This window comes from Vulpes vulpes, chromosome 13, assembly GCF_048418805.1.
Source record: "Vulpes vulpes isolate BD-2025 chromosome 13, VulVul3, whole genome shotgun sequence".
NCBI classification, from domain to species: Eukaryota; Metazoa; Chordata; class Mammalia; order Carnivora; family Canidae; genus Vulpes; species Vulpes vulpes.
The window spans coordinates 63,170,737-63,198,012 of record NC_132792.1 but is presented as its reverse complement, the minus strand read 5'-3'; the positions used below and the strand labels follow the sequence as shown (position 1 = coordinate 63,198,012).

Genomic DNA, 27,276 nt, shown 5'->3' with positions numbered 1-27,276 from the left:
TAGCAAATCATTATGTGGTACACTTGAAATTAATACAGTGTTACATTCAGTTATACTTCAATTAAAAAAGCATCACCTTGATAAAATTTTAAAACATAACTTAAGAATACTCTTTTTAATGCATTAAATACAAACCACAACAACAATTTTACTAATACTCATCCATCATTTATTTGCCAAGTACAAAAGTTGGCCCCAAAACTTATCAAAAATACAAGGTGCTAATTAAAGTGAATTGTAAGTTAAATTGTTTTCAATGAACATTAATTTAAAATAATAGTAAAAATGTTGAGACTTAAAGATTTTCTATTCTTGTATTTAAAAAAAAAAAAAGAAGCTTCAGCTGAAAGACAAATCAGTTTGGAAGCAGGAAGGATCTACATATTTATTGTCTTTTCATTTCTTCCTTTCTCACACTAAAAGGCTACAGGTAACACACTATAAAACCTATCATTGGCCATCAGGTAAGTCAGATCAGTTCTGAGCCTAGTGAACATTTCTTTTTTTTTTTTTTTTTTAAGTAGTAGGAAACATGCTCTAATTCCCCAACTACATTAATGTTTCTGCCATAAAAAACATGAACTAAAGGGCAATTCCTTATGGAGGGCATCAATATTCCATTCTTCTCAAACTTTTATAACACAAAGAATTACCCTAGTTTTTAAATCATCCAATCCTTTAGAAACACAATGCTCTGGTATCTACCTTATTCTAGGGCTCATTATAGGTAAAGAGGGATAGTTAAGAACGACTTTCTTACTTATTATGTAATCAGATAAAATAAAAATTAAAATTAAATTGTTTTTAAAATGGTAATTCAGTTTTCAACAAGAAGCTATACCCTAAATGTTGCTAACCTAAGCTCTAAATAAGATGACTAAACTGATGGCATTTTTTCCTTCTGTAAAAAAATTCCCAGAAAGAAAAAGCTATACATATTATACTTGGCTTGACTCAATTCAGAAAAACTACACTTCAAGACACTCAACTTTCAATTCTTCTATAAGCAGCACCCAAAGGAACAAAATCAAAGTGATTTAAACATATCCTTTGTGACAAAACAATACATTAGGAAGAAAAAAAGCCAGTCCACCTACACAGTCAGAATAAAGAATATGAACACGTTACCCTCTGATCTTCTTCTTTAGTCCAGGGACCCTTTATCAATTCTGGATTTAAAACTTTCTGCCATCGATGCTGGCACTGAAAATCTGAACGATTCTGGGAAAGAATTGATGATTTTGTGATTGAAAAACTGTTTTCCAGAAAGCAAATCAGCCTAACTCAAAAGAAAATCTTCAAGAATAATGCATTTAATAACATTCTTTAAACTGTAGTATTTATTGGGGTGCCTGAATGGCTCAGTCAGGCTGCCTTTGGCTCAGGTCATGATCTGAGTCCAGGGATCAGCCCATGTCCTGAGGCTCCCTGCTCAGCAAGGAGTCTGTTTCTCCTTCTCCCTCTGGCCCTCCCCCCAACCCTGAGTGCTCTTACTCTTAAATAATTTTTTTTAACCCTTTAAAATGTAATATTTATCTTACACGCTTGTGTCTTAATTCATATTTAAATTAAAGCCTTTGGCAGGGCTTAGACTATATATATTATTTTAATTTATAAGTATGTATCTCTACAGTGTGCCTCATAACATAGCAAAATGCAAAGCTATAACATAGATACTGCCATTAAGAAATCTATCTAAGATTGAGGAAAAAAAGGGAGTAAACAAAACTAAACAAAGCAGACAGATGAACTCAAACAGCATAGCAATCTGAATTCATACAGTACATTAGTACTTAACTCTAACTTTATACAATTTAAAAACCCCTAAAGATATTACTAGACCAAGTTATCAAGAAAAAACTAAATACATCTATATGAAAGATGTGCATTACTTATCAGTTAAATTATTTAAGTGTTGAAGCTTAAAAAGTAAATGAATTTACCAGGATAGGAAAACTTTATGTAGAAACATCTCAAATTCCAAAAATCTCTAACAAATGAAGCTTTAGTCACTTCATGGCCTAGTAACTCCTACATATAATATATAATAATAATAAAACACTTAACTTCATGAGTGATTCAGAGTTTACAAAAATATTAATTCATATACAGGATTATGGATAATGTTGTTTACCAGTAGCTGTCTTTGTGCCAGTTATTAAAAATAATCAAATTATTTTTATTTAATTTTATTTAATTTTATTTTTTTTTATTTACTTATGATAGTCACAGAGAGAGAGAGAGAGAGAGAGAGGCAGAGACACAGGCAGAGGGAGAAGCAGGCTCCATGCACCGGGAGCCCGACGTGGGACTCGATCCCAGGTCTCCAGGATCGCGCCCTGGGCCAAAGGCAGGCGCCAAACCGCTGCGCCACCCAGGGATCCCCTCAAATTATTTTTATTTAAACTGAGTTTCTTCATTTATGGCTTCTAAACATCAATGCTGATCCATTGTAAGGCTATCATTTTCTTCAAAATAATCAGGTAGTTTCTGTACGTTCTCGTACCAGTTCTTTGTTCCCTTCATTTGCTACTGTACCACTGAAGTTAAACTAATAAAGCTAAAATAAATTTTTCTAATTTAGCTTACACTGATTGAACACCTGCTAAATGTTAGGAAATGCACCAAACATCCTATATGTTATTTCTAATTCTCACAACAATACTACAAAACAAGTACCATTATTTACATATTATAGATAAGGAACCTGCAAATCAAAGAAGGTAAGTAATTTTTCTAAGACCAAACAGCTAGTAGACCTGACAATTGAATATAGTTCAGACTTACTACAAAACTTGTGCTTTTTCCATAATCTGGTCTCAATTTTCAGGTTATGTTGAAAAACATCATAACAACTTAGAAAGAACATAGGTAACCTAGCTTCTGAAACCCACGGTAGTCAAAACAGAAATTCAGATAGGAATATTTTGCCTCACTACCTTTATGGTAGTAAGAAACAAAAGGAATGTATGTGAAGATACTTTGTAAATTATAAAATTACATACTAATGAACACTATGTGAATAGTATGATGAACCATTAAGTATAATTCTTTTAAAAATCAGTAACACCTTAAAATGCAAACATTAGATGACAAACTTTTCAATAGATCTTTCTCTGATTTTATCGATCAGCTACCAAAAGACTTCAATGTATTTAACTTCTTTCAAATGTTTTTAAACATTTATCAGTAAATATTTATTTATAAAGCCCTATCCAAACTTTGTATCATTTTCATTTTAGATTAGTAATCTTTTTAGGCTTGCGTATAAACTAATTACTAGAAAATCAGACTTTCTGACCTTTGGCTACTATAGAAAGATCAGAACCACCAAGATGTTTTCAGAAAGGAAATCAAGTCTAAAATAATGAAGAACACATTTATGAAAAACAGTAAATTTAATCCAATGACCTATATCATCTATGTTAGAAATATGATAATAGTTCACTTACTTGAAGATGACTAGCAATTAGAGTCCAATCATCAGTTCCATGTTGTTCAACCAACTTCTTTAACTTATCATCCTATTAAAGCAGGAATGAAAATTAGAAAGCCTTTTCCCCCCACCTATTCCTCTATCCGTAACTATAGGTAACTCTCTAATTCTTTCATGTCATATCTGATGGCCATCTGTAAAAGGACAAACCACTATAATACAAGCTCTCCCATTTACTATACTGTTTCTATCAGTCTCAACATCCCTTCGCTATTCACATCGCTGGTGGAAGAAAAATATGTCACTTTAGTTGATGAATAACTTTTCTCATGTTTTGCTTTTCAATATCTTTAATATCTTTATTAAATATTATTAACAAGTAAATACAAGTATGAAATTAGTAAACCTTATCATATAATTACCTCATCTCTTGTCCATTTTACTCTGTTCCAGAGTTTCTTCAATCCTTTTTGTTGTGGTACTTCATAATCATGATCAGCATACTGAAGGTCATCATCCTCATCCTCACTAAAAAACAAACAAAAATACCCCTTAATTGTGAAATCAAGAATTTTATGTAAATTTGTGATTTCAATCTTTGAATCTGTGTATACAGGTATGACTGAAGAAGACTCTTAGGCTAACAGACATACATCCAATTAGATTATTCAAAATATAAAAAATTTAGAGTTCTACAACTGAAAATTGCTATAGTTCTTATTGACACCAGAAAAATGAGATGCCACCAGGGGTCAAGTGATAACCTCTATGTCATGCTAAGGAGTTTGACTTTTATTCTTTATTTGACCTTTATCCTAAAGAGTTAAAGGACTTTAAGTAAGGGAAAGACAAATATCTCGTGTTTCAGAAAAATCATTGGCAGAAATGTGGAGAAATGGAGAAAGGAAGATCAATTACTAATCTTTTACAATAACCCAAGTAAGAAAGTATTGGAGCCTAAGAACAGTAAGGGTAAAATACTAAACATAGTTACATCCAGTTAAATGAAACAATGGAAGAAATGATTCATTAGCATTACTAAAAACAACAAAATTAAAATATGTAAAAATAACTTTATCAAGGTATAGTAAGCAATGACACACTATTGTGTTGGGCACCTGGGTGGCTCAGTGGTTTGAGCATCTGCCTTTGGCTCAGGTTGTGATCCCAGGGTCCCAGGATCAAGTCCCACATCCAGCTCCCTGCAGGCAGCCTGCTTCTCCCTCTCCCTCTATCTCTTTCTGTGTCTAATGAATAAACAAAATCTTAAAACAAAACAAAACACTATTGTGAGATATATTAGACTTGAACAAATGGAAAAAACATTCAGACCCCATTCCTGGATAGGAAAACAGATGTCCATCCTCCTAAATTAATTAATAAATGTATTTTTAATTTTTTTTTTTAAGTAGGCTCCACACTGAGTGTGTGGGCTCAAACTCATGACCATGGGATCAAGACTTGAACTAAGATCAAGAGTCAGATACTTAACTGACTGAGCCACCCAGGCGCCCCTAACTCATAAATTTAATGAATAAAAATATCATTAGATTTTCAGAGGAACTTAAACATGTTGAATCTATATAGTTCATATGGAAAAATAAACAATTAGCACTACCTAGTATGAAAACACACTGTACAGAAACAATAAATAAAACAGATTAGTACTGGCACATGAAAAGATACACAGGTCAATGAAAAAAAAATAGAATATCCAGGAAAAAAACAAACCCAAAGGGAATTTGGTAAATTGTAACAGTAACACATCAAATCAGAGGGGTAAAGATGGACTTTTCAATAATGGTAAGACACAGGGTAGCTATTTTTAAAAATAAAACTTGAATTCTACTTTAAAAAACTTCAGGTGAAAAAAAAAAACTTCAGGTGAAGCAAGTATCTCACATTTTTAAAACTGAAATCATAATAATACTATTTTTTTTAAAAAAAATGACAGAATTCCATCTTTTTATATCCTTGAATAGAAGAGATTTAAATATAACAAAAATCAAGAAACCACAGAAGAATAAATCAACTAAGGCAATAACAGCAGCAATGGAAAAAAGCATGTGAAACAGAGATGTTAAAAAGGTGGAAACAAAAGAATTTTACAAGGAATCAAGGATGCCTCCAAAACTTCTGACTTCGGGAGCATAAACAAAGCTATCCACTGTGATGAAGGAAAAACAGAATTTTGAGAGGGAGAAGAGAATGGGGCTAGGCACTTGGGAAATATACAAGTGAATATATCTAGAACAGCACTGTCAAAATAGAAATATAACACAGCCACACATGTAATTTCCTAGTAGCCATATTTTGAAAACAGAAACAGGTCAAAATAATGTTGTTATATTATTCAACCCAAAATATTTTTAAAAATTACCACTTCAACACCTACTCAATATAATCATGAACTAGTTTACATTCCTTTCTTCTGACTAAAGTCTTCAAAATCTAGTGTGCATTTTATAGTTAGAGTACAATGCTATAAAGATTTCAAGAGCTCAATAGCAACATATGGGGAATGGCTATCCTATTGAGGAGAGCAGATCTAGAAGGGAACTGGGCACATGGATCCTCTGCTCAGGTATGAGGCCTAGGATAGACAAACAGTTTTAGCAATCACCAGCATACAGAAAATAAAGCCATGAAGACATGAAGGACATGCCCCAGAAAAGAGGGCAGGTCTTTATGATAAACTGAATTAGAGGATTTTGAGAAGATTGAATAGAGTCATGAACATCTGAAAATGATAAGAGCTAATATTTATTTAAACTTTCTAAGTACCAGACATTAGGTAGTCTATGAAATTTCTGTCTTAAAACCCCACAACATCCCCAAGAGGAAATTTTATTATTCCCACTTTTCAGAATAGGGACACTTTGACATAGAGAAGTGACTTCTTACCCAGAGTCATGCTAAATGTAGCATGGCTGAACTCCAAAATTCACTATTTAACCAGTATACTACCACATGCTAGAAAAACAGGGAAGCAGATATCAAGAAGCTAGAAGAGATCAAAGACAAATCTGACATAGATTTTGAAATCAGAACAAGTTTCTAGATATAACTTAACTACTTAATTTGCAACTGTGGACATATTAACCTCTTAGGGCTTTAGGTTTACCTGTTTGTGAAATGAGGATAATCTCACCTTCTTTAAGGATAAAATTAAACAAAAGAACACATAAAACACCTCATATAGCACATGACACAGAAAGGTAGCTCACTATTAGTACTATGTACACTGGATTTGCACTGCCCAACAATATTCAAGATTATTTCTACTTTACTAGATTCAACTCTTTCCAAAAATTCACTGATTTCAAACAGCTAAAGTTGGATTTAACTTTAATACATTTAAGAACATGTGGGTAGTTCCTAATATCTACATACAGTGTAATTCTTACAAAACTGAAAAATCAAGTTTTTAATATATATACTGTCTATAGATCCTTTGCAGGAACTTCTGATTTCCCTTGATTTGTCGATTCTATAGGACCAAAATTCTTTTTTTTTTTTCTTAAAGATTTTATTTATTTATTCATGAGACACACAGAGAAGCAGAGACATAGGCAGAGGGAGAAGCAGGCTCCAGGGAAGGGAGCCTGATGCAGAACTTGATCCCAGGACGCTGGGATCACAACCTGAGCCAAAGGCAGATGCTCAACCACTGAGCCACCCAGACGTCCCACTTTTCTTTTCTTTTAAGAAGGCTCCATGTCCAATGTGGGGATTGAACTCGTGACCCTGAGATCAAGAGTCAAATATTCTAACAACTGAGCCAGCCAGGCACCGCCCAGCCCCCCAAGCCCCTCACCTCCCTGCCCCCCTGCTGCTCCCAGGACCAAAATTCTTCCTATCTGACCAAGCAAGACACCATGATCCCCAACTCCCCTACCTATATAGCTACTTATCTGCTTCAATTCAATGCATTTCAACATTCCAATGCTCTCTCCCTAAAGCCACTGTTTATTTGTAACAATAATCTGCCTCTTATGCTTGTTTTGCTAAAGTAATATGAAAATAAGGACACAAGTTTAAGTAAACATTACCTGTTATTTGCTGCCATCTTCAGCTATCAGAAATATCACCTGATTAGCCAAGATTAAGTACTTAAAATGAAGGCAGTTCAGGATCCAATGACTCAATACAATTCTAAGGCTACCAAATCAGAAAAAAAAACCACCATATTGAGACTTTCTATCCAATCTGTATGAACTCATAGCATCTACCCTTCCTTTTTAACATTCATCTTACATGCCAACCTTCCCAATCAAATATCAAGTTCAGGAACGCAAAGATCATATGTGATACATTCACCTCTCAGCATCAAGCACAGTACCTGTAATATTTGTAAAATAATGAGTAATCAACGGTCTTCCTTGCTCTTACCTCCTCCAAGTACTCGATATTCCAAACTGCCTCACTCCCTTCCAACCCAATGAAAACTTCCATCTCCCTCAATACAGCCGATCTCAAGTGGATATGAGAGAGAAAACCTTTTTTTTTTTTTTTTAACGAATGAAAATACCACTAGGAGAAGAGGAGAGGCATTCCCATTTATTAAAAAGGGACTTTCAAAATCCAAATGCACCTCCAAGTGGTAGAATTTTAAGAAGCATAACCTGCTGAAACAAACAAAATATTCAGTACAGAAGGGGTTCTTTGGGGAGTCTATTAATACTGCCTAACTTTTCCTAGAACTGTCCCCAGCGACATTACCACTTCCTGCCATCCCAAACAGCCCTCAGTTGTGCTTTTCACAGGTTCCCCTCTTCGTCCCTCCCCTTAGATCGCAACAGCTTTCACAACAGCATATCGGAGACTACTTTTAAAAAATTAGGTTATTTCTAGATCAAAACAATGTTTAATTTGGGGACTTCCCTATATAAATCTTGAGTGTTCAAAAAAATATATCACATCTAATCTGTACAAAATTCACTGTAGGTTCTTATAAAAATATTTTATATCAAGGATATGAGTTCAAAGATATTACTTTGATCAAAAGACTAATTTCCAGGGAGTAATTTTCCTAAAAACTTATTAAACTTTAAAATTTGGCCTTATTTTTTAACCACATGCTTGATTTGTGAGAAATTTCTATTTCTACATGAGGTTTCATTCTCTGTTTTGCATCAGCATGGTCATCAGTTTCGGAGAGTTATACAGCCCAGTCAATGTTCAGGAAGCTGGGTTTTTTGAGTGGGTGAATGCGAGGGAAGATTAAAGTAGAATTCTTAGAATCATCTCTACCACTGGGACTTTCCTGGAGTGTATCCACCAAGCTACTTCTTAGTTTTAGCATAAATTATTTCTATATTAGTTAAGCAATTGTTGAAAGAATGATGTAACTTTTAAATAAATGTGACCGAGTAAGATCCTAGAAAATTATCAATATCACTAGCTATAAAAGATGCCTGAGAATATCTACAATTTGCCAAAAAAAAGAAAAAAAGAAAAGGGATAAAAACCCCACAGATAATTCACCAATACTGTACTTTGACCATTGCTTAATAATGGTTAGACACCATCAAAACAAATCTGTTCTATTTTCTGCCTTTTAATATCATCTTTTAGCATTTTTATACTGTAGCAATCAATGATAAGACATAATAACTAAGTAAGATCAACTCCTTACTACATAAACAAATAAGCCATTTTTAGCCTAGGATGACTAATCTAAAAGACAGCAAAAAATAGGTGAAATTATTTTGCTAGCCACAAAGCAAAAATAGAAAAGGAATTTGGTTTCTGAATCTTCATCCAGGACTTGGTTACCAGAATTACTCTGCCAGTTTTATTTTTCAAGTCAAAGAAAATATTTATTCTTTAATTGTCTAATATATAAGCTAAGCACTACATTCAAATGAAAAGATTTAGATTACGAATGAACAAAATGATTAGGGTGATTATGAAACAGCAAAATGAAGCACGTGTACACAGAGACAAATAACAGGACTCATTAGGCCACGAACATGGTTAAAAGAAACTTTACACTGGGTGTAAGCTAATGAATAAGCCATAACTTAACCGGTGAAATAATACACAAACTATTCATATTTGAAATATTAAGATAAAACATTTAGGGAGAAGTTCAATTTTAAAGGATACTAATTATTCCACCTAAAATAAGAGTAAACTGAGGTATCAAAAGGAAGAATTTGAGAATTTAAAACTTACTTTTATTTGAAAAGAATCACTGGCTCAAAATTAAAGAATTATCAATAGTTCTATAAAATTTGCTCTAATAAAATCACTTGAACTTGATAGTAATTTAAGTTACAAACTGCATCAAATCTGAAGTTTTTATCAAAATCCAAAATTCCAAGTTTATTTTAAACTGTCTTGACAGGGTAATTCTGCATTTTTTTAAGTCCAATCGAATTCAAGGTATGAAAATTTACGGTTGATTTAATAAAGTGAAATCAGGCCACCCGGTGGTTAATATTATGTACTGCATACTTGAATATTTTATTTCCAAACCTGGACTGCAAACTAGCATCATTACTGTAGGACAAATTTGACTTCATTTAAGCATTATTAATAGCAAAACTGAAATTAACACTGAAGGGAATTCTACCTACCTACTTATAAACAAAAATAATGACTGAACTTTTCTATTTTTTTTAATTAGTGTGTATATTTTTAAATAAGCAAAGATGATTATAAAAGGGTTCAAAATAGAATATATATTAAAACTAGAAGTTACCTTACAGACCATAAAGTCCAAACCCCTAGATTAACACACTTAAAAACTGGGACATAGAGTTTACTTGCTTTCCCAAAACAACAGCACTAGTTAATGACAAAGCTGATTAAAAATCAGTTCTCAAAAAAAATAAACAAATTAGTTCTCATTTTCAGTATTCTTTCACCCATTTTGTTGGAAACAACATAGTAAAATTGCTTCTCACACACAGATAATCCACTGAAGAGTATTTTCCAATGTAAAGGCTGGCATTTACCTTTCCAATTTAGTGCAGTCACAGATCATCAAGTGTAAATACCTGAATGTTATTACTTAAACAGGTCTTCTAGCTTCTAAATGACATTTTTATAGTTTATTTTTAAGGGTATCTGGCTTTTAAAAACTAAAATTAATTACTCAATACATAAATATGCTTAAAAATCAAGTACATGCTAATAACATATACCAATTTTGGTATTGCCTGTAAATTATATCATTAAAACCCCCAATGGGATCTAAAACTATTTAAAGTCACAACACAAAATGAGCCTTTTCCTTTATGTAAATCTAGATCAGAGATACTACACCTGTCTTAAACAAAAATCAAAAGAGCCAACATCCTCCAGTTCTTTCACCCTAAGGTAACAGGTTTTTTTCTTTAACCTTTTTTTCATATCATACAGAAAAAGGCATATTAAAGGATTTATGCCCATAGTCTTATGTAAAACTTTTATACTGCAAAGTAGAGTTTTCACTCAAATACTTAAGTAGTTGTATAGTAGAGATCTTAAATTGACTAAATTATTTCCTTTCTCATTCAACTATAAATTAGGTTCCTATTTATTACTAAGATATTTAGCCAAGAGGCAAGAGACCAATAATTTCGCCTTCAAAACATCTCACATTCTTTTATCTTTTAAGATAAAATGTATTTTTATATACAGAAAATATATAATTTAGAACATAAAACACATTCAAATATGAAGACTCTAAGATATACACCATTTGTAGATAATTTCTCACCACATCCTCTACCTCTATACTCCCCATAAGAAGCATAGCTTCATCCCACTGCATTTAATTACTCCAGCCTTATGACTTTTTAAATCACTCTATAATACATTTCAATACATACAGCTGACATGGAACAAAAATGAACAGTACAATTAACGTTTAGCTCTCAAAGCTCACAATATTGTCAATAAAAGAAAATAACTTACACAGGCAAATTAGTCATTAAATCACTTCTCCTTTCTTAGTCTATTATTATGAAGCATACAAAAACTATGAAATGAACAGACAAAATCAACTGCAGGACATTCAAGCATCAGTGTCTAACCATAACTAAATGATGACGATAGTATTAGCTAAGACACTCTTTCAGAAAGGATTAACATCAATACTGATAGGCAGATGATGCCACACAATGAACATAAACAAATTTCTGTTTTTGAGTTGACGTAGCCACTTTGTTACCTTGCTTAATGAGGTTATTTTATTTTTAAAATTTCATATATTTAAAAATCCAAAAGAAAAGGCCTACACCAGTACCTCAGTAATTATAATTACAGGAGATCTATCTTTTCTGAAGATTAAGAAGTTAATTAGAGTAGTGATTCTCACCTGGGTGATTTTGCACCCCCCCTGACACACATTTGGTAGCATATGGAGACGTTTGATCGTCACAACTCGGAGAAACAGGGTGTTACTGGCATCTACTGGACAGAGGCCAGGGATGCTGTCAAACATACTACAAAGCATAGGGCAGCCCCTCACTACAAAGAATTATCTAATTCAATATATCACTAGTGACAATCTGAAAATCTTTTTCTAGGACAGGTGGGTTTATATGAGTGTATGTATATATTTGTTCCACCTCAAGAATCTGACCTACTCTGTAGTTGCCACAAAATAAGCCTAAAAAGGACTTAATTATTTTATGCTGATTTCTGCAAAAATACCTTATGTACAGCGGATGCTTAATAAATTAATGCAGCAACAAATATTATCTGTAGTTATTGCCAACTTTTAACAAATCCCTACACTGAATGAATCCTAGTACTAAATTTCAACTTAGCAAATACATCTCTAGTCAGGACTTTAAGGCTGTGGACCTAGATAAACAAAAACATTTGGAAATCCTGCCAAACATCTTCTCAGGTTTATTTAATACTACTGACAAAAGACACCTTTGTTTTTTTTTGTTTTTTTGTCATCTAAGTGGTTACTCCACACCATTTATATGTAGCTACTATAGTAACATATAAATAAAAATTAGATGAGTAAATTCCTCCTAGCAAGTTCTCCAACGACAAAAAAAAAAAATATGCCCTACCTCTCTGGGCCAACACTTAGTTACAGACAGAGCCAAACATGGGCACGAAAAATATTCAGTGAATCAAACATTGTTTTAAGATCAAGCCACTGGTAGTAACAGTGTGGCATCTTCCCAGCAGAAGATATTAAAAATACATGAATAAAGCTAAGAACATGGGAATGCTAATTCCCATGAAAACATCAAAAAGGTCCTCTCTCCTCAGCTATTGCCCAGAGGATTTTTCCATACCTGTCAAGGTAGCAAAGATGGCAGAGGGGTCCCAGTGCAGGTTTATCACAGAGTTCCTACTTTAACTGATGGAGGAATTCAGAAGAAAGGAGTCTCCCCGAACAGCATTTTCCTGCCGTCCGGGCTGCACATCAGCACTTTTACACGCGGAGGGTCCTCCCTGAAAGCGCACAGACTTACCTGGCAAGAAACCCCGACCAAGAAGCGGCTGTGAGAGACTGAGGTCTGGACGTGCGCTGTGGGGAGAATCAACTCAAAGAGAGCAATCCGGGCATTAGCTACTCACTTTCTGCGCCTTAAGCACAGTGGTCCCCAACTCTCCACACGTCACGGCTCCGATCGGGCTGGCCGGGCCGGAGCGCCTGTGGGGCACGGGAAGGAATATCGCTGCCCCAGTTGGCGACGGCCTAACGGGGAAGCACTGGGAAAGGGGAAAGAATCTGAGCCGAGACTGTGCCAACAGGCCTGAGTGAAAGGGATGTCACCCACCTGCGCGACCTCTTCGCCATCCTTCAAGTACCGCATAGGCGCGGGCTGGGCGGGGACGCAGCTCAGCCTCCAGCCTCGAGCGAACGCTCCTCGTCCCCGACCCTCCAGCCGCTTTCCTCGCCCCCTGTCCGCGGCGACCGAGAGTGGAACGCACGTCCCCGGCAGGGCAGGACGGAGGGACGGAGGGACGGAGGGGCGGACCGTGACCCGCCCCCGGCCCGCAGCGCCGCTCCTAGCCCCGGCCCGGCCCGGTCAGGGACGCCCCCAACATGTCAGCAGGCGCGCTCCCGCCCTCCGCCGGCCCCTCCCGCCGCCTCTCAGCCTCTACACAGCCGTCCCAGCTGAGCTCCGCGGCGGGCGCCGACCCCCGCCCTCACCCCGCAGCGAGCAGCTCTGCAGGGCTCGCAGCCTCCTGCAGGGTTTTGTCCGCACCGCCGAATCTCGCGCCCAGCCTCCCTCAAGAGCCGCCGTTTGAATCTGCGCACGCGGCCCCGAACCTCATTGGCTGTAGCGGCCGCACGCGGGGGGACGGGGGCGGGGCGGGGAGAGCGCGCGCGGCTGGGGGCGGGGCCGGGGAGCTGGAAGTCGGGACTGGAACTCGCGGGAGTCGGGGAAGGAGCTGGGAGTCAGGGGGTGGGGCCGCAGGGCGGGCCCGCGGGTCTCGCCTTGACAGGACCCGGAGCGCGCCGAGCGCCGCACCGCGCGGGGCGTGCTGGGAAAGCGAGTTCCGGTGCTCGCCTGGAGACGGTCCGGAAGCTGCGGCGAGCGCAAGCTTCGCGGGGTGCGCGGACCCAGTCCCTGGGGGTTGGGCGTCCCCGCCAGGCAGTCCTCGCAGCCTTCTTCCAGCCGCAGCTCCTCCACTCCTAACTCCTCGTGCGTATCCCGCCTCGTTAGTTAGGAGGCGCGGTCTTCGGACTCGAGACAAATCTAACCATAAAATTCGCGCGGCCGTTACTGCTTAAGCAAAAAATGTGACATCGTAGTTCCTGGAGTAGCGAAGACTGTGGCAGGAAGCCGAATATCAAGAATATGAGCAGGAGTGACAGATGAAGAAAAGTTTTTAGCTGGAGTCGAAGCCAAGTCTGCGTGCGGTCGTCGCAGTGCTTAACCCCTTAGCTCGGTCCAGGGGGGATCCTTGATGCGCGATGAGGGAGCCCTGATCCGGGAGAACAGTGCAGAAAGAGGAGCGGACCGGGAATTGTGCCTGGATAAGTCAGTGTGTGGTAGTCCACCGTGGAAGGTGACCTTCCTTCACACGAGAGACAGGAGGAGGGGAGAACTGCACGGAAGGAGTTGCCAGCAGTGGAAGCCACTCCAGAGGTTTCAGGTCTAAAAACTAGGAACTGTTCGGATCAAATCACATTAAAGTAGATTACAGTAACAACTAGAAATGGTAAAGGATCCAAATTTGCAAGGTGACATGCTCTACTGCATAGAGCACTAGACCACATGTTATTATAACAAACTTACATTTGGCTATTTTGAAATGTTAACGCATCAGTTTTTGCAAATCAGAGATGCAGGTGCGAATGTGAACTGAAGAGGAGCTTGCACGCACTACTTCAAAACTTAAAACGCCTTTTTATAGTTCCTTTTTCTCAAGGTATGGGCCCTGGGACGGTAATACTTACCTTTTTATATCATTCCTTATTGTGTTGCTCGTTCACTTTTTTTTTTTAACCTAATTAAGAAAGGAATGTCATTTGAAAACTGATTTCTGATTTACTCCTGGGTCATACGTTACTCAGCTTATTTATATTCTAACAGGAAATAGAGTTTCTGCTATAAATTAGGCTTTTTATACAGAATGCTTTTTTAGAACTTGAAGGCAGGTATTTTAGATTTTGACAGTAAACTACCCCTAATTTTAAAGTTAGATAAAAATGTAATTCCTCAGAAAGGTCACATTCCAAAATCACTCAAATCACTTATTTAAAAAACGGTGAGCAATGAAAGTGGTTCACAGTCATTTGAATACACACTCGAATGTAATTGACAGTTGGTTTTTTTTTTATAGCAAAGTATACATTTTAAAAAGTTTTTATTCAGAATATTATAAAGAATTCTCAAAACAATTATGGGGGGAGGGGAGCAATGGAAAAAATGGGCAAAAGATAAGAGCAGACACTTCACCAAAAAAGATATACAAATGGCAAATAAGCCACATGAAAAGATGCTCCACATCATTAATCATTAGAGAAATGCAAATCAAAACCACAGTGAGATACTACCACACAGCTACTAGAATGAGGGAGACAAAAATGGCTAAACATACAAGTGTTGGTAAAGGTGAAGATGCTGAACAAATAACAACTTTCATACATCGGTGATAGAAATGCAAATAGGACAGACACTTTGGAAAACAAATATTTATGGTGGCTTTATTTGTAATTACCAAAAACTGAAAACACTCAAAGGGATGTTCATTTCTCACATATGTTCATTTCTCACATATGTTCATATCACATTTCTCAATCCCTGAGACTTGGTTTTGAATAGTCTCTTAAAACTTCTCAAGTTTTTCCACTGAGGTATAGGGGATTAAATACCAAGGGAAGACAGACTGGGGACTAGTGTTGGGAATTTCTCTAAAAGCTGTTTTATCTTTTAAAAACTCATGTAAAACTTTCTACTCCATGACAAATATATTCCAATTTTTAGTTATAAAAATGATTTTTTAATATTTTATTTTTTAATTAATTTTTTTAAAGATTGTATTTATTTATTCATGGGAGACATAGAGGCAGAGACATAGGCAGAGGGAGAAGCAGGCTTCCCGTGGGGAGCCCAATGTGGGACTCAGTCCTGGGACCCTGGGATCACGACCTGAGCTGAAGGCAGACACTGAACCACTGAGCCACCCAGGCGCCCCTTTAATTAATTTTCTTAATCTCTACACCCAATGTGGGGCTCAAACTCACAAGCCCGAGATCAAGAGTTACATGCCATTCCAACTCAGCCACCCAGATGCCCCTATACAAATGATTTTAAAAATATGTACTAATTTACTTTCTTACTCTAAATCTTTAAATAAACTGCTAAATTGCTTCATTATTATTAAATAAATGAGCAGTAAAGTGCACCATGTTCATCCTTCCCATGGCTATACCAACTTATTCTCCAACAAAGGCCAAATACTCCCAAGATTTGCTTAGGTTGTTCGAAAAACTTTTGCTGGCTTAATATAGTACCTGAGAGACTATACTTTTAATAGAGCCATGTCTCTCATTCCCATAAATAGATTTTTGTCTGTTGCATTTGTTGCTAGAATCCCAGTCTCTAGAATAGTAATACATCATTATGCTCAAATACAATCAGTATACAATGAAAAAACAAAGGGAAATAATAAGCACGTGAATCAATATGTTCATAAAAAGTATAAATTAAAATTGAAATGCCATTTTATGACTACTAAAGTAGCAAAGTGTTTCTAAATCCTGCAAACAAAGTTTGAATAATTCCTTGATGTTAGTACTGAAACTGGTATCTTTTTGGAAAGCAATACTAAGCAGAAGCTGTAAAAATGTGCATAGCCTATGACAGACATTGTTTCTTAATATGCTGTAATTCAATGCAAGCAAAAAAGATGTATTTCAATGCTCATAGTATTTCATTAAAACCCTAATATGGAAGTATTCACATTTTGAGACTAGTTTAAAATAAAAGAACAATTATACAGGCAATAAAAATACTGTAATATTAAGATAGTGCCATTAAATGGTTATTACACTACTGGGCCCTTCTAGGTGTTTCACATGCATTCGTCTTAATCCTATGAGATAGATACTATTATTTTCATCTACTTTATAAGTGAGAAAAATAGGGCACCAAAAGGTTAATTTGTTCAAGGGCATATAGTGGGCCAAGATTTGAATTAGAAACAAAGTTCCCAATCACTCTACTACCCTAATATACATGAGCATCTAACTATCAGTATAGTATGGATGTGCTATAGTATGGTGTAGAAAAAGCTGATAGAACTGTATGATTAATGTTATTTATGTATATAAGGCCTCAGGGTGTATGTATGTGTCTAACATTATAGAAAATGGTCTATGGACTGCACACCAAACTGTTTAGCAGTGTTTTATTTTGGCAAGAGGGATGAGATGGGAGAAGGGAAGGCTTTAACTTTTTACCCTATGTATTTTTGGATTATTTGACTTTTAAAGCATAAATTCTTGTTTATTTTATTTTTTAATTTAAAAAATGAACTGGAGGGGCGCCTGGATGGCTCAGTCAGTTGAGTGTCTGCCTTTGGCTCAGGTCATGATCTCAGGGTCATGGGATCAAGGAACCATGTTGGGCTTCCTATTCAATGGGGCGTCTGCTTCTTCCTCTCCTTCTGCCTCTCCCCTGCTCCGCTCGTATTTACTTGCTGGCTCGCTCCCTCTCAAATATATAAAACCTTTACAAATATAAAAAATAGAATTTAAATTTTAAAAAGCTGGAAATGCAAAGAAAAAGCTTAAGTATGTTATATAAAATTTGCTCCAATATTGATAATGCTAAATAAATATGCTTTGGCGGAAATGATGAAACCATATATATTTTGTGCTCAGTCTGAAAACAAAAATCAGGTTTAGAATTATATCTTGGATACATAAATGTCTGTTCCAACCTCTCCCATTACCAGTGTATTTCGGTAATCTCTACATTTAAGATGCTATTTTAAGTTTGATGGAAATTATAGATAGAAATCATAGTGTCATAAGGTGCTATAGAATTCTTAGTTTGGCTTTTAAAGGCAAAAATAAGAGTGGTTGATCTCCAAGGAAAAAACAAACATAAGAGAAAAAAATGTTTTAAGTGTCCCTATTAGGGCACCTGGAAAGCAATACCCTGAGTTGTGATCTGGGGTCCTGGAATCGAGTCCCACATCAGGCTCCCCATAGGGAGCTTGCTTCTCCTTCTGCCTATGTCTCTGCCTCCCTCTGTGTTTCTCATGAATAAATAAATAAAAATATTAAATTAGATTAAATTAAAAATTTAAAAAATAGTGTTCCTCTTTCAGGAGCCAGGTGGGGTGATGGGTTAAATAGGTGATGGGGATTAAGGAGTGCATTTGTGATGGGCACTAGGTGTCATATGGAAGTGTTGAACCATGTACAATATTGTACACCTGAAACTCATAGTACACTGTGTTAACTAGAATTTAAATAAAAGGTTTTGTTTTGTTTTTAAATAAAGTGTCCTGGGATGCCTGGATGGCTCAGCGGTTGAGCTCTGCTTTCAGCTCAGGGCCTGATCCTGGAGTTCAGGGATTGAGTCCCACATCAGGCTCCCTGAGGGGAGCCTGCTTTTCCCTCTGCCTGTGTGTGTCTCTGCCTCTCTCTCTCTCTCTCTCTCTGTGTGTGTCTCTCATGAATAAATAAAATCTTTTTTAAAAATAAAATAATAAACAAAAATAAAGTGTCCCTATTTCAAACCAATATTCTTTGCTCTACTCTTATAGTAGATAGAGTGGCCCCCTCAAAAATATCTATGTCCTTGTTCCCAGAATCTATGAATACCTTAATAGCAAAAGGGACTTTGCAGTTATGATTAAATTAAGGATCTTGCCATGGGTATATTAGTTTGGATTATTCAGAAGGGCCCAATGTAATCACAAAGTCCTTAAGAATGGAAGAGAGGAGCAGGAGAGCCTGAGATAGATTTGGAAATGCTCTACCGTTAGCTTTGAAAATGGAAAAAGAGGTCATGAACCAAGAAATGTGGGCAGCCTGTAGAAGCTATTAAGTAGGGATCCTTGGGTGGTGCAGCGGTTTAGCGCCTGCCTTTGGCCCAGGGCGCGATCCTGGAGACCCCGGATTGAATCCCACGTCGGGCTCCCAGTGCATGGAGCCTGCTTCTCCCTCTCCCTGTGTCTCTGCCTCTCTCTCTCTCTCTCTCTCTGTGACTATCATAAATAAATAAAAATTTTTAAAAAAAGAAGCTATTAAGTAAATCAAGAAAATGATTCTCTTCTCAGATTTTAGCTAAAGGAGATTCTCTTTGAAATTCTGACTTCCAGAACTTTGGAATATTAAGTTTGTATGGTTTTAAGCCACCGAGTTTGTAGTAATGTGTTACAGAATAGGAAACTACACCTTCTTTCAACATTTTTGGCCTATAATGATAAAAGTAGTGTTTTCTCTTCAGAAGGTGATATTTCATAGTGTTCAAAATTTAGCACTCATTTAAAAAAAAAATGAGCCTACTAACTGAGGTTCAAAATGAAGTCTAGGAACCCCAGATTAAGAGAGAGGGTGTTCAGGAGCACCTAGGTCTCAGTAGTTGAGCATCTGCCTTTGGCTCAGGTAGTGATCCCAGGATCCTAGGATCAAGTCCCGCATGGGGCTCCCCACAGGGAGCCTGCTTCTGCCTCTGCCTGTGTCTCTGCCTCTCTGTGTCTCTCAATAATAAAATTAAAGAGAGGGAGAACTCAGGGCATTAAATAAGAGAAATAAAAAATAAGGATACCACAAAATCCTTAAAGCAGGACTTGCTTATCTGTGGGAAACATGACATGTGCCAAGATATGATCTTTAATTCTAATCTTTCTACCTTTACTTTCAATTTTATCACCTTCCACCTTAATCAGAGATAATATCTTTTTTTTTTTTTTTTCCAGCTTCACCTGCTCTCCTGGCCCAGTACATCCAGGCACTCCCAAAGGGAACAATGAATTTGTAAGATTTTCGGGGAATGTGTGGTTATTGAAGATCATTATTGGCATTTAGAGTGCCAGTTCTAAGGAACACAAGACTTGTAATATTTGAAACAGTTTTGCACAAGGAAGAATTATCCTGAGTTCCATTCAACATTCAATCAGACAGTAACATAAGTGAAAAAACTGATTATAATTGTTTAAACCAGGATCAACTTTTAAATACAAGTGCACAAGTGTTGGGTTTTTGTTTTTTGTAGCTTTAAAATACACTATTTCCAGAAATACAACTAGTATGTAAACCAGGGGAAGATTCTATTTTATTTTGTTCAGACCTAATCAAGAGTTGTTTTCTCATTTTAGAAAACCTTACCACTGAGGGTAACTCACCTCAAGATTTTGAGACAGAAATGGAGCCCACTGATATCCGTCAGCTGGATTAGTTGTGCCTAATGAGCTTTATTATAAATCTCTTCTGTTTCTCCACATTTTGGGAGAGCATTAAAACGATTAAGAAATTTGTTGTCTATGAATATCACTTTAGTAGGGCATAGGGAGCAGAATATATTGTTATAAAAAGGGGACACTGGCTCCAGTAGGTTTGAAAATATTGATCTAAATATATCCATCCATCCATCCATCCATCCATCCATCCCATAAACCTGTATCTGCTATCTTCCCTTTCAGCTAAACTTCAAAGGTGTCTTGACTTCTCTAGCCATCAGTCTTCAGTACTCTTATAATCTAAACTTTACCACCATCCATTGAAATTGTGGCCGTTAAATCCAATGGACACTTGAAAGAAATTCATTTTACCTGAACCTTCTACAGCATTTTTTTAAAGATTTATTTATTTATTTATTTTTAAAGACTTTATTTATTCATTCATAGGCCCAGAGAGAGAGAGGCAGAGACACAGACAGAGGGAGAAGCAGGCTCTATGCAGGGAGCCTGACGTGGGACTCGATCCTAGGTCTCCAGGATCACACCCCAGGCTGCAGGCGGCGCCAAACCGCTGCGCCGCCGGGGCTGCCCTCTATAGCATTTTTATTACTTCCTTTTATTTGAAACTTGTATCCCTCAATTTCTGTGTCCTCAGCTCCATAATTTCCATACCTCAAAGTGTTTTGGTTGTCCCTGTTCATCTGCCAGTTCCTTAAATGTTGGCATACTCCCAAATTGCATTTAACTGTCTTCTCACTGTATAGTCTCTTCCTAGGCCATCTCATCCCCTTCTATAATTTCAGTCACATCCTAGGATTCACAGATCTTCACATGCAACCCCGGCCCCTCTCCTGAACTACATCTAACTCCCAAAATTCAACATGTCCCCAAATGAAATTCACTCCCTTTCCACCAATCTGTAATTACTCCTGTATCCTATTCTAAATTAGTAGCACCACCTTCCAGCCTCTTATAACCTGAGAGTCTAGATTGACCTTTTTACCGTCTCTCCAACATCTTCTCCTTGATATTGCCACTGCCAGTGGTTCAGTTCAGGCTCTCATCTCTCTCCAATTATAGCAAGTCTTTTAACTGATCTCTCCTCCTCTAATCTTGTTCAATCCACTGTATCCTCCACTTGGCCATATAAAGGATCTTTTAAAACACAAATCTGTTTATTCTATAATATCTGCCTTGAGAAAGTTCTAACTTCTAGTTGGAGTTTCAGAAAATCCTTCTCATTTTGACATTTGGGATCACCTCACCTGTTTTCAAACAATAGATTACTTTTAAAGCAATATTGGCTATACAATACATTTTGAATGCTATAAACCCAGACTACATAATAGTAATAGTATAGCTAATAAAAGTAGAAAGCAGAATGGGAGGATAAGGGATACTATAAAGTATAGAAATGATAATTTCTTCATTTTACATACTGGAAAGTTGAGATAATATCTAAAGTTGATAGCTCAATAAGCAGACTTAGGATATTATATGAAGCTAGAAAGATGATCTAAAGAGAGCCAGGGCACTCATCTTTCATAATGGAAGAATCAAATACTGTCTAAAGTTGACAAATCGGGCAGCCCTGGTGGCACAGCGGTTTGGTGCCGCCTGCAGCCTGGGGTGTGATCCTGGAGACCCGGGATCAAGTCCCACATCGGGCTCCCTGCATAGAGCCTGCTTCCCCCTCTCCCTGTGTCTCTGCCTCTTTCTCTCTCTGTGTCTATGAATAAATAAATAAAATCTTTAAAAAATTTTTTTAAAAAATAAAGTTGACAAATCAAGAGATTAGACCTGTTAGGGAAGTAACCACCTAAATAGAAATAGTTGATTAAGTAATCGGAAGGGAGAAACTGGGTGTCTTTCTATATAGTTTTGAAATTTTTTTAAAGACTTTATTTGAGAAAGAGAGACAGAACACGAGCAGTGAGGAGGAGGCAGAGAAGAGGGAGAAGCAGACTCTCCAAGTAGGGAGCCTGATGCGGGTCTTGATCCCAGGATCCTAGGATCATGAATCATGACTTGAGACGAAGGTAGACACTTGACTGAGTCACCGAAGTGCCCCTAAATGACTCTCTCCTTCATTAAAAATGATGTCAGGAAGAATCTTTCTTGCTATTTTATTATTCCTTATGTGTACCAGAGTACCTGGCACATGACAGATTTCATAGAAATGTTTTCAAGATGTGATAAAAGTAGCCCATGCACTGTCCTTTGAGAAATATCACCTTTGGAGAGCCTTCCCACTAAAGCAACAGACCTGCTTAGTAAATGACAATTATTCCAGGTTCTTGAAATGAGAGAGTTGGAGTTTTATCTAACCAATGAGTCTCAAATTTACCCAGATCAATCATCTAAGAAATTATGAAATCCTTTTTTAAATCACCTCCAAATTTGGAGGAAGAAAACAAACCCAAGGAAGGAAGAACTTGAAGTGGAGGACTGGGGTTCAGGCAGGGAAATTGTAGGAAGTGAAATTAAAGCCAGGTAGTACACATTGAAATAATTTCACACCAGATTGGTGTACCTGAAAACAAGCTAGATTTAACAACAGATGTTTAAGACTTATGTGACCACCGAATTTTACTCCTTTGCTAAATTACAAATATAGTCCTCAGGTTAAGAACTTAGGCTATGGAGTCATAAACATTTAGGTTTAAATTCAGCTCTGACACCTATTAAGTCCAGGATTTGGGTAAACTACCTAATCTACTGAGCCTTTTCCTGAAAGATGAAAACAATGATGTTATCCAACCGCAAAGAGCTGTTTTGAGGGTTAAAGAAATTATTGCATGTTGTGTTTCACCTATTGTCTACATACAGGGAAATGGTCACTAAATGAGAGTTATTATGAATGTGTTTATTGCTTGTTTCCATTATTGGGATGTAGCTCTAAGCTACATGGAATTTGTCTCATTTATAACTGTTCCCCTAGTTCCTAGAACAGAAGCTCGGCTTTTGATCAGTGCTTAACAAACATTAAATGAATGAATGATTCAAGTATATAATGTTGATTCCATATATCAAATATAAGTCATTATTTTACAGGGAGATCTACTATACATGTTACTTTATACATGGAACTGACAAACAGGAATAATCTTCCCAGATTCCCACACAATTTGTTTTTCGAAAGATTTATGTGGTATGACAAATGGACCAAAGACAGATTTAGTTCCAACGAGGAAAGAGAACAAGTTTAAAGAGCCTGTAAGTTTTTCACCTCAGTATACCATACATAGTTTAGAAAATGAATTAAAGACTTTGATTTTTCTGTATACATTTTTAATGATTAGAAACAATCAACTATGCAGTCATAATTGGCAGTTACTGGGGTCTGAAAAAGCCAGTCAATAAAAATAAAATGCATACTGAAGTATGTAAGTAGGATGTTTATCTTATTCACTGAAGTTTTTGAGAGCTCCAAATTATATGGCATGTGACCAGTAGGACCCATGTACAAGACCTCAAGTCCAAATTTGGGACAAGTGTAGTCAACCAAAGCATAAAGCAAAGCTAATTATGTTTAGTTTAAAGCCCACACCAATGTCACTTGTCCCATCAGCACTATGCCATCAGCAAGTGAGCCCATGATGACACAATCAGCACAAGAGGGTAACAACTAAACAACCAAAAGGTTATAGTAGAAACGGAGGCCTTGAAAGGCTCCATGACTTGCCTGCCTTAGGTCACAGAACAAGTTAGTCACAGAGTACAGACTGTCAGTTCTCCAGATTTTCAGTATTGCATGTGGTCATTAAGCTCTTGCATTAATATTTGAACATAGAAACCAGTTTTTAGCTCATTAACTGTGGACACAAAGCAAGTTTTTACCTAATAAATTATTTAAATAATGTGTGCCCTATCTATGAGGATTTATCCATTTTAATGTCAACTGAATTATTTTGATATGTAAATAACAGTAATAGTAAACATGTGAATGTTTACTGTATGTCGGCACTGTTCTAATCATCAGATACGTGTTAACTCATTTAACCCTCACAACAACCCCAAGAGTAGATATCCTCATCATTCTACTAGAGAGGAAACTGAAGCACAGAGATCACACAGTAAGCAGTGTCCCAAGACTCAACTCTAAAAGTCAAGGGTCTGAGGCTCTGCTCTCACTAAGTTAAACAAGTCTACTCTAACAAAATGGATATTGAGCACACACATTAAAACTTAAAAGTAAATCTGTCATTTTGATTGCTAAGCCATACAAATGTTAAGTTACTATTTTCTAGATTTCCCTTCTTTCCCTCATTATCTCTAATCAGTATTTTTGAAAAACCAGCACAAAACTAAGTTCTCTATTACAACATGTGTTTTGTTTAAATATTCAGTACACATTACATATATGTAAAATGTCTAAAGGAATTTTGCTTATTCTTTTCTAACTGAGTCCATTTCATTTATGTTGAGATCACAGTAAAGGGGAGAAATTCCTATTCCTAATGATGTCCCACTAAAGGAAATTTTAAAAAGACCTGTACTACATTAGGAATTCCTTCACAAAACTGAACTAAATTTTCATGCATTATATTATTAAAGTATAATTCCAGGAAACTCAAGAATAAAAAGTTATTTTAAAAAGCTAATGTGGAGAAGTCGAGGGGAAAATCAGTATGTATTAACTTATAGTTTTATTAATATAAAAGAAAACTTCAAATACTGTACAGTGAGGTGTGCTGTAGAACACTATATAGTTATAATACACTATTACCAATTATTTATTACTCAAATGTAATATATACAGCAACAAAAGAATCAGAAAATAACGGGTAACAGCCAGTGCCTTAGGGATGATAGAACATTTATACTATTTTGAGCAGTTAAAGCACTTGCTATGTAATTTTTCTAAATATTTACATTATCACTTATTTTTACATATTCTAAAGAGTATTTCCCTCCAAAAAAAGTAGACTTTCTAGCTCTTGGCACTAAGTCTTCAAGTCCAATAAACCTGAAAATAATGATAACTTTTTCAGTCTTTTATTGCCCTACCACAGGCATAAAGGCTCAGGAAGGGACTTGTGCATTCTCAAGAAAAGTATGCAATACCTTCAAATTTTAATACTAAGTAATTGATACTCACAAGCAGATAACATCAACTAAAACTTTTTTTTTTACTAGTTTTCCTTTTCTTTTACAAGAGAATAATAATCATTGTATTAATATTATACTACAAAAGCATGTAGACTCCATAATTTAAAAAATTAAATGTCAGATATACAAGTAATGGCATTTTCTCCAGTAATTCACAATTTTTACAATTTCTGCTATTTTGGAACAAACTTTAAAATTTCCACGATTTAATTATCATTAAATATGAATTGAAACACTTAGCATCTCAAAGAATTATTAAGAGTGGCAGAACTTACAGTTAGCTACAAATCTTACAATAGCTCTTTATTTCTTAAGTAAACATTCTACTATGGTATGTTTTCAAATGAATAGTTCTGGTTTGAAAATTATCTTATGTCAACTATGAACAGTCTTGACGATGTACAATTTTGTTAAATTATGTGGTAACCATGAACTGTAGAATGTATCTACCCAACTTACATAGAGTATGTATTTCACTACTACCGTGATAAAAGGTCATTTAAAATTCATACTGAATGGAGTTTAATTCAATTTTGCAAAGGTTTTTATGAAAATCTTAATATGGAAGCCTTGTTTTGGGAATCATGAAACTCAAAATCTACTCTGCAGTATTTTAAGTGTAGGCCAATTCAAACTTCTATTGAAAAATGAAGACAAAACTGTGTTGATATGCTGAAATAAACACAGTATGATATTGTTGCTATATTGACCAAAGCATAATGACAGAAGTTATGAGTTAACTTCATACCTAAAGATTAGTTATTAGTGACCTCTAAATTTTTAAAGAAATGTTCACTAGCAGCCAGTATTAGTAGGCAACTACATAAAATAATAGTTATAAATTTGCATTTAGTAGCTAACGTGATGTCAGTACAATTCTCAAAAACCTGTCATTAGTAATATATGAGTTGCTAGCAAGTGATCTTCCCTGAGGTAAGAGACCATATGCAAAAGTCTGCTCATTTCAAATTAAGTTAGGTACTTAAAAATAATGGCAATAAGGACCTGTGGCTGGGATTCACAGATGCATTTCAGATTGGTATCTTAATTGCGAGCAGTAGGCTTGATTGTAAAAACCAAACTAAAAATCATCAGAAGATATAAAGCAAATTTCACAGTCAGTAGCATTTGCTAAATTTCTCAGGTCTTTATCCTAACATGTCCCAATAAAATACTTGAAACATAGTAAAAGGGGAAAAAACAGGCCTTGGGTTTGCTCTTTAACTAGTTCCTGAGTAACCATTCCCTTGTAGTTCATTATATTCTCGCTCATAATATTTGGCAGTGTCTCATGTTCTTCAATTTCAACCATTTCTCATTACAATATTCTACACATACACTACCTTCAACTCTACCTGGACTTTGGGTCATCAATTCAAACTTGGTATGATTACCTATAAAATGGATTACTAAAAATTTACAATTTTACTTCAAGTTTCAGTGAAACATCACAAATTAAATTATAAGATGGAGTTATGTTACTTCTAGGGCAAAAAAATATTTTAATTGATTATGATCTCTAGCTTGAATTCAAAGTTGTGGTGGTCACAAATGGCAGCACTAAAAATTTAGAATTCTGTAGTCATGTATTTGATTATGAAAACCATATGGAACAAAGGATGAAAATTAACAAAAACTGTTTCTAAAACTTCTTTGTGAGGTTGATACCTGGCCCACTTCTCAAAAACTACTAATTACCCCAAACGAATTTCAGCAGATTTAAAATAATTTCAAAAAATCTGACCATTCTCAAAATCAAGCCTTTTATTCTTTATCAAAGGAGAACCCAAACTATTCTTATTATATTCATACCTACCTGTCTTCTAAATAGCATTGCTGTGGCAAGAGAAACTAATAGTGTGATCAGAGATTAAAGGCCTTCTAATGTTCAC

At 36.2% G+C, this 27,276-nt stretch overlaps 1 protein-coding gene and 1 long non-coding RNA gene across 3 annotated transcripts in view; one reads left to right on the top strand and one right to left on the bottom strand.

The window, feature by feature from the left end:
- Positions 1-13,445, bottom strand: part of MYBL1 (MYB proto-oncogene like 1) — a 37,165-nt gene extending 23,720 nt beyond the window's left edge. Inside the window, exons 1-4 of one of the 2 annotated variants that reach the window (XM_026012137.2) lie at positions 13,180-13,445; positions 3,859-3,964; positions 3,453-3,524; positions 1,129-1,221 (exon numbers count right to left, since the gene is read on the bottom strand). In XM_026012137.2, the coding sequence (XP_025867922.1) occupies positions 1,129-1,221; positions 3,453-3,524; positions 3,859-3,964; positions 13,180-13,199 (291 nt within the window). In that variant the 5' untranslated portion in view covers positions 13,200-13,445. The remainder of the gene's footprint in view (positions 1-1,128; positions 1,222-3,452; positions 3,525-3,858; positions 3,965-13,179) is intronic. The other variant, XM_026012139.2, reaches the window with a different exon arrangement.
- Positions 13,446-13,927: 482 nt separating this feature from the next.
- Positions 13,928-27,060, top strand: LOC140595187 (uncharacterized). Its single transcript, XR_011996635.1, has 2 exons — positions 13,928-14,782; positions 19,793-27,060. It is a non-coding gene; the product is annotated as an uncharacterized lncRNA (long non-coding RNA).
- The last annotated feature ends 216 nt before the right edge of the window (positions 27,061-27,276 follow it).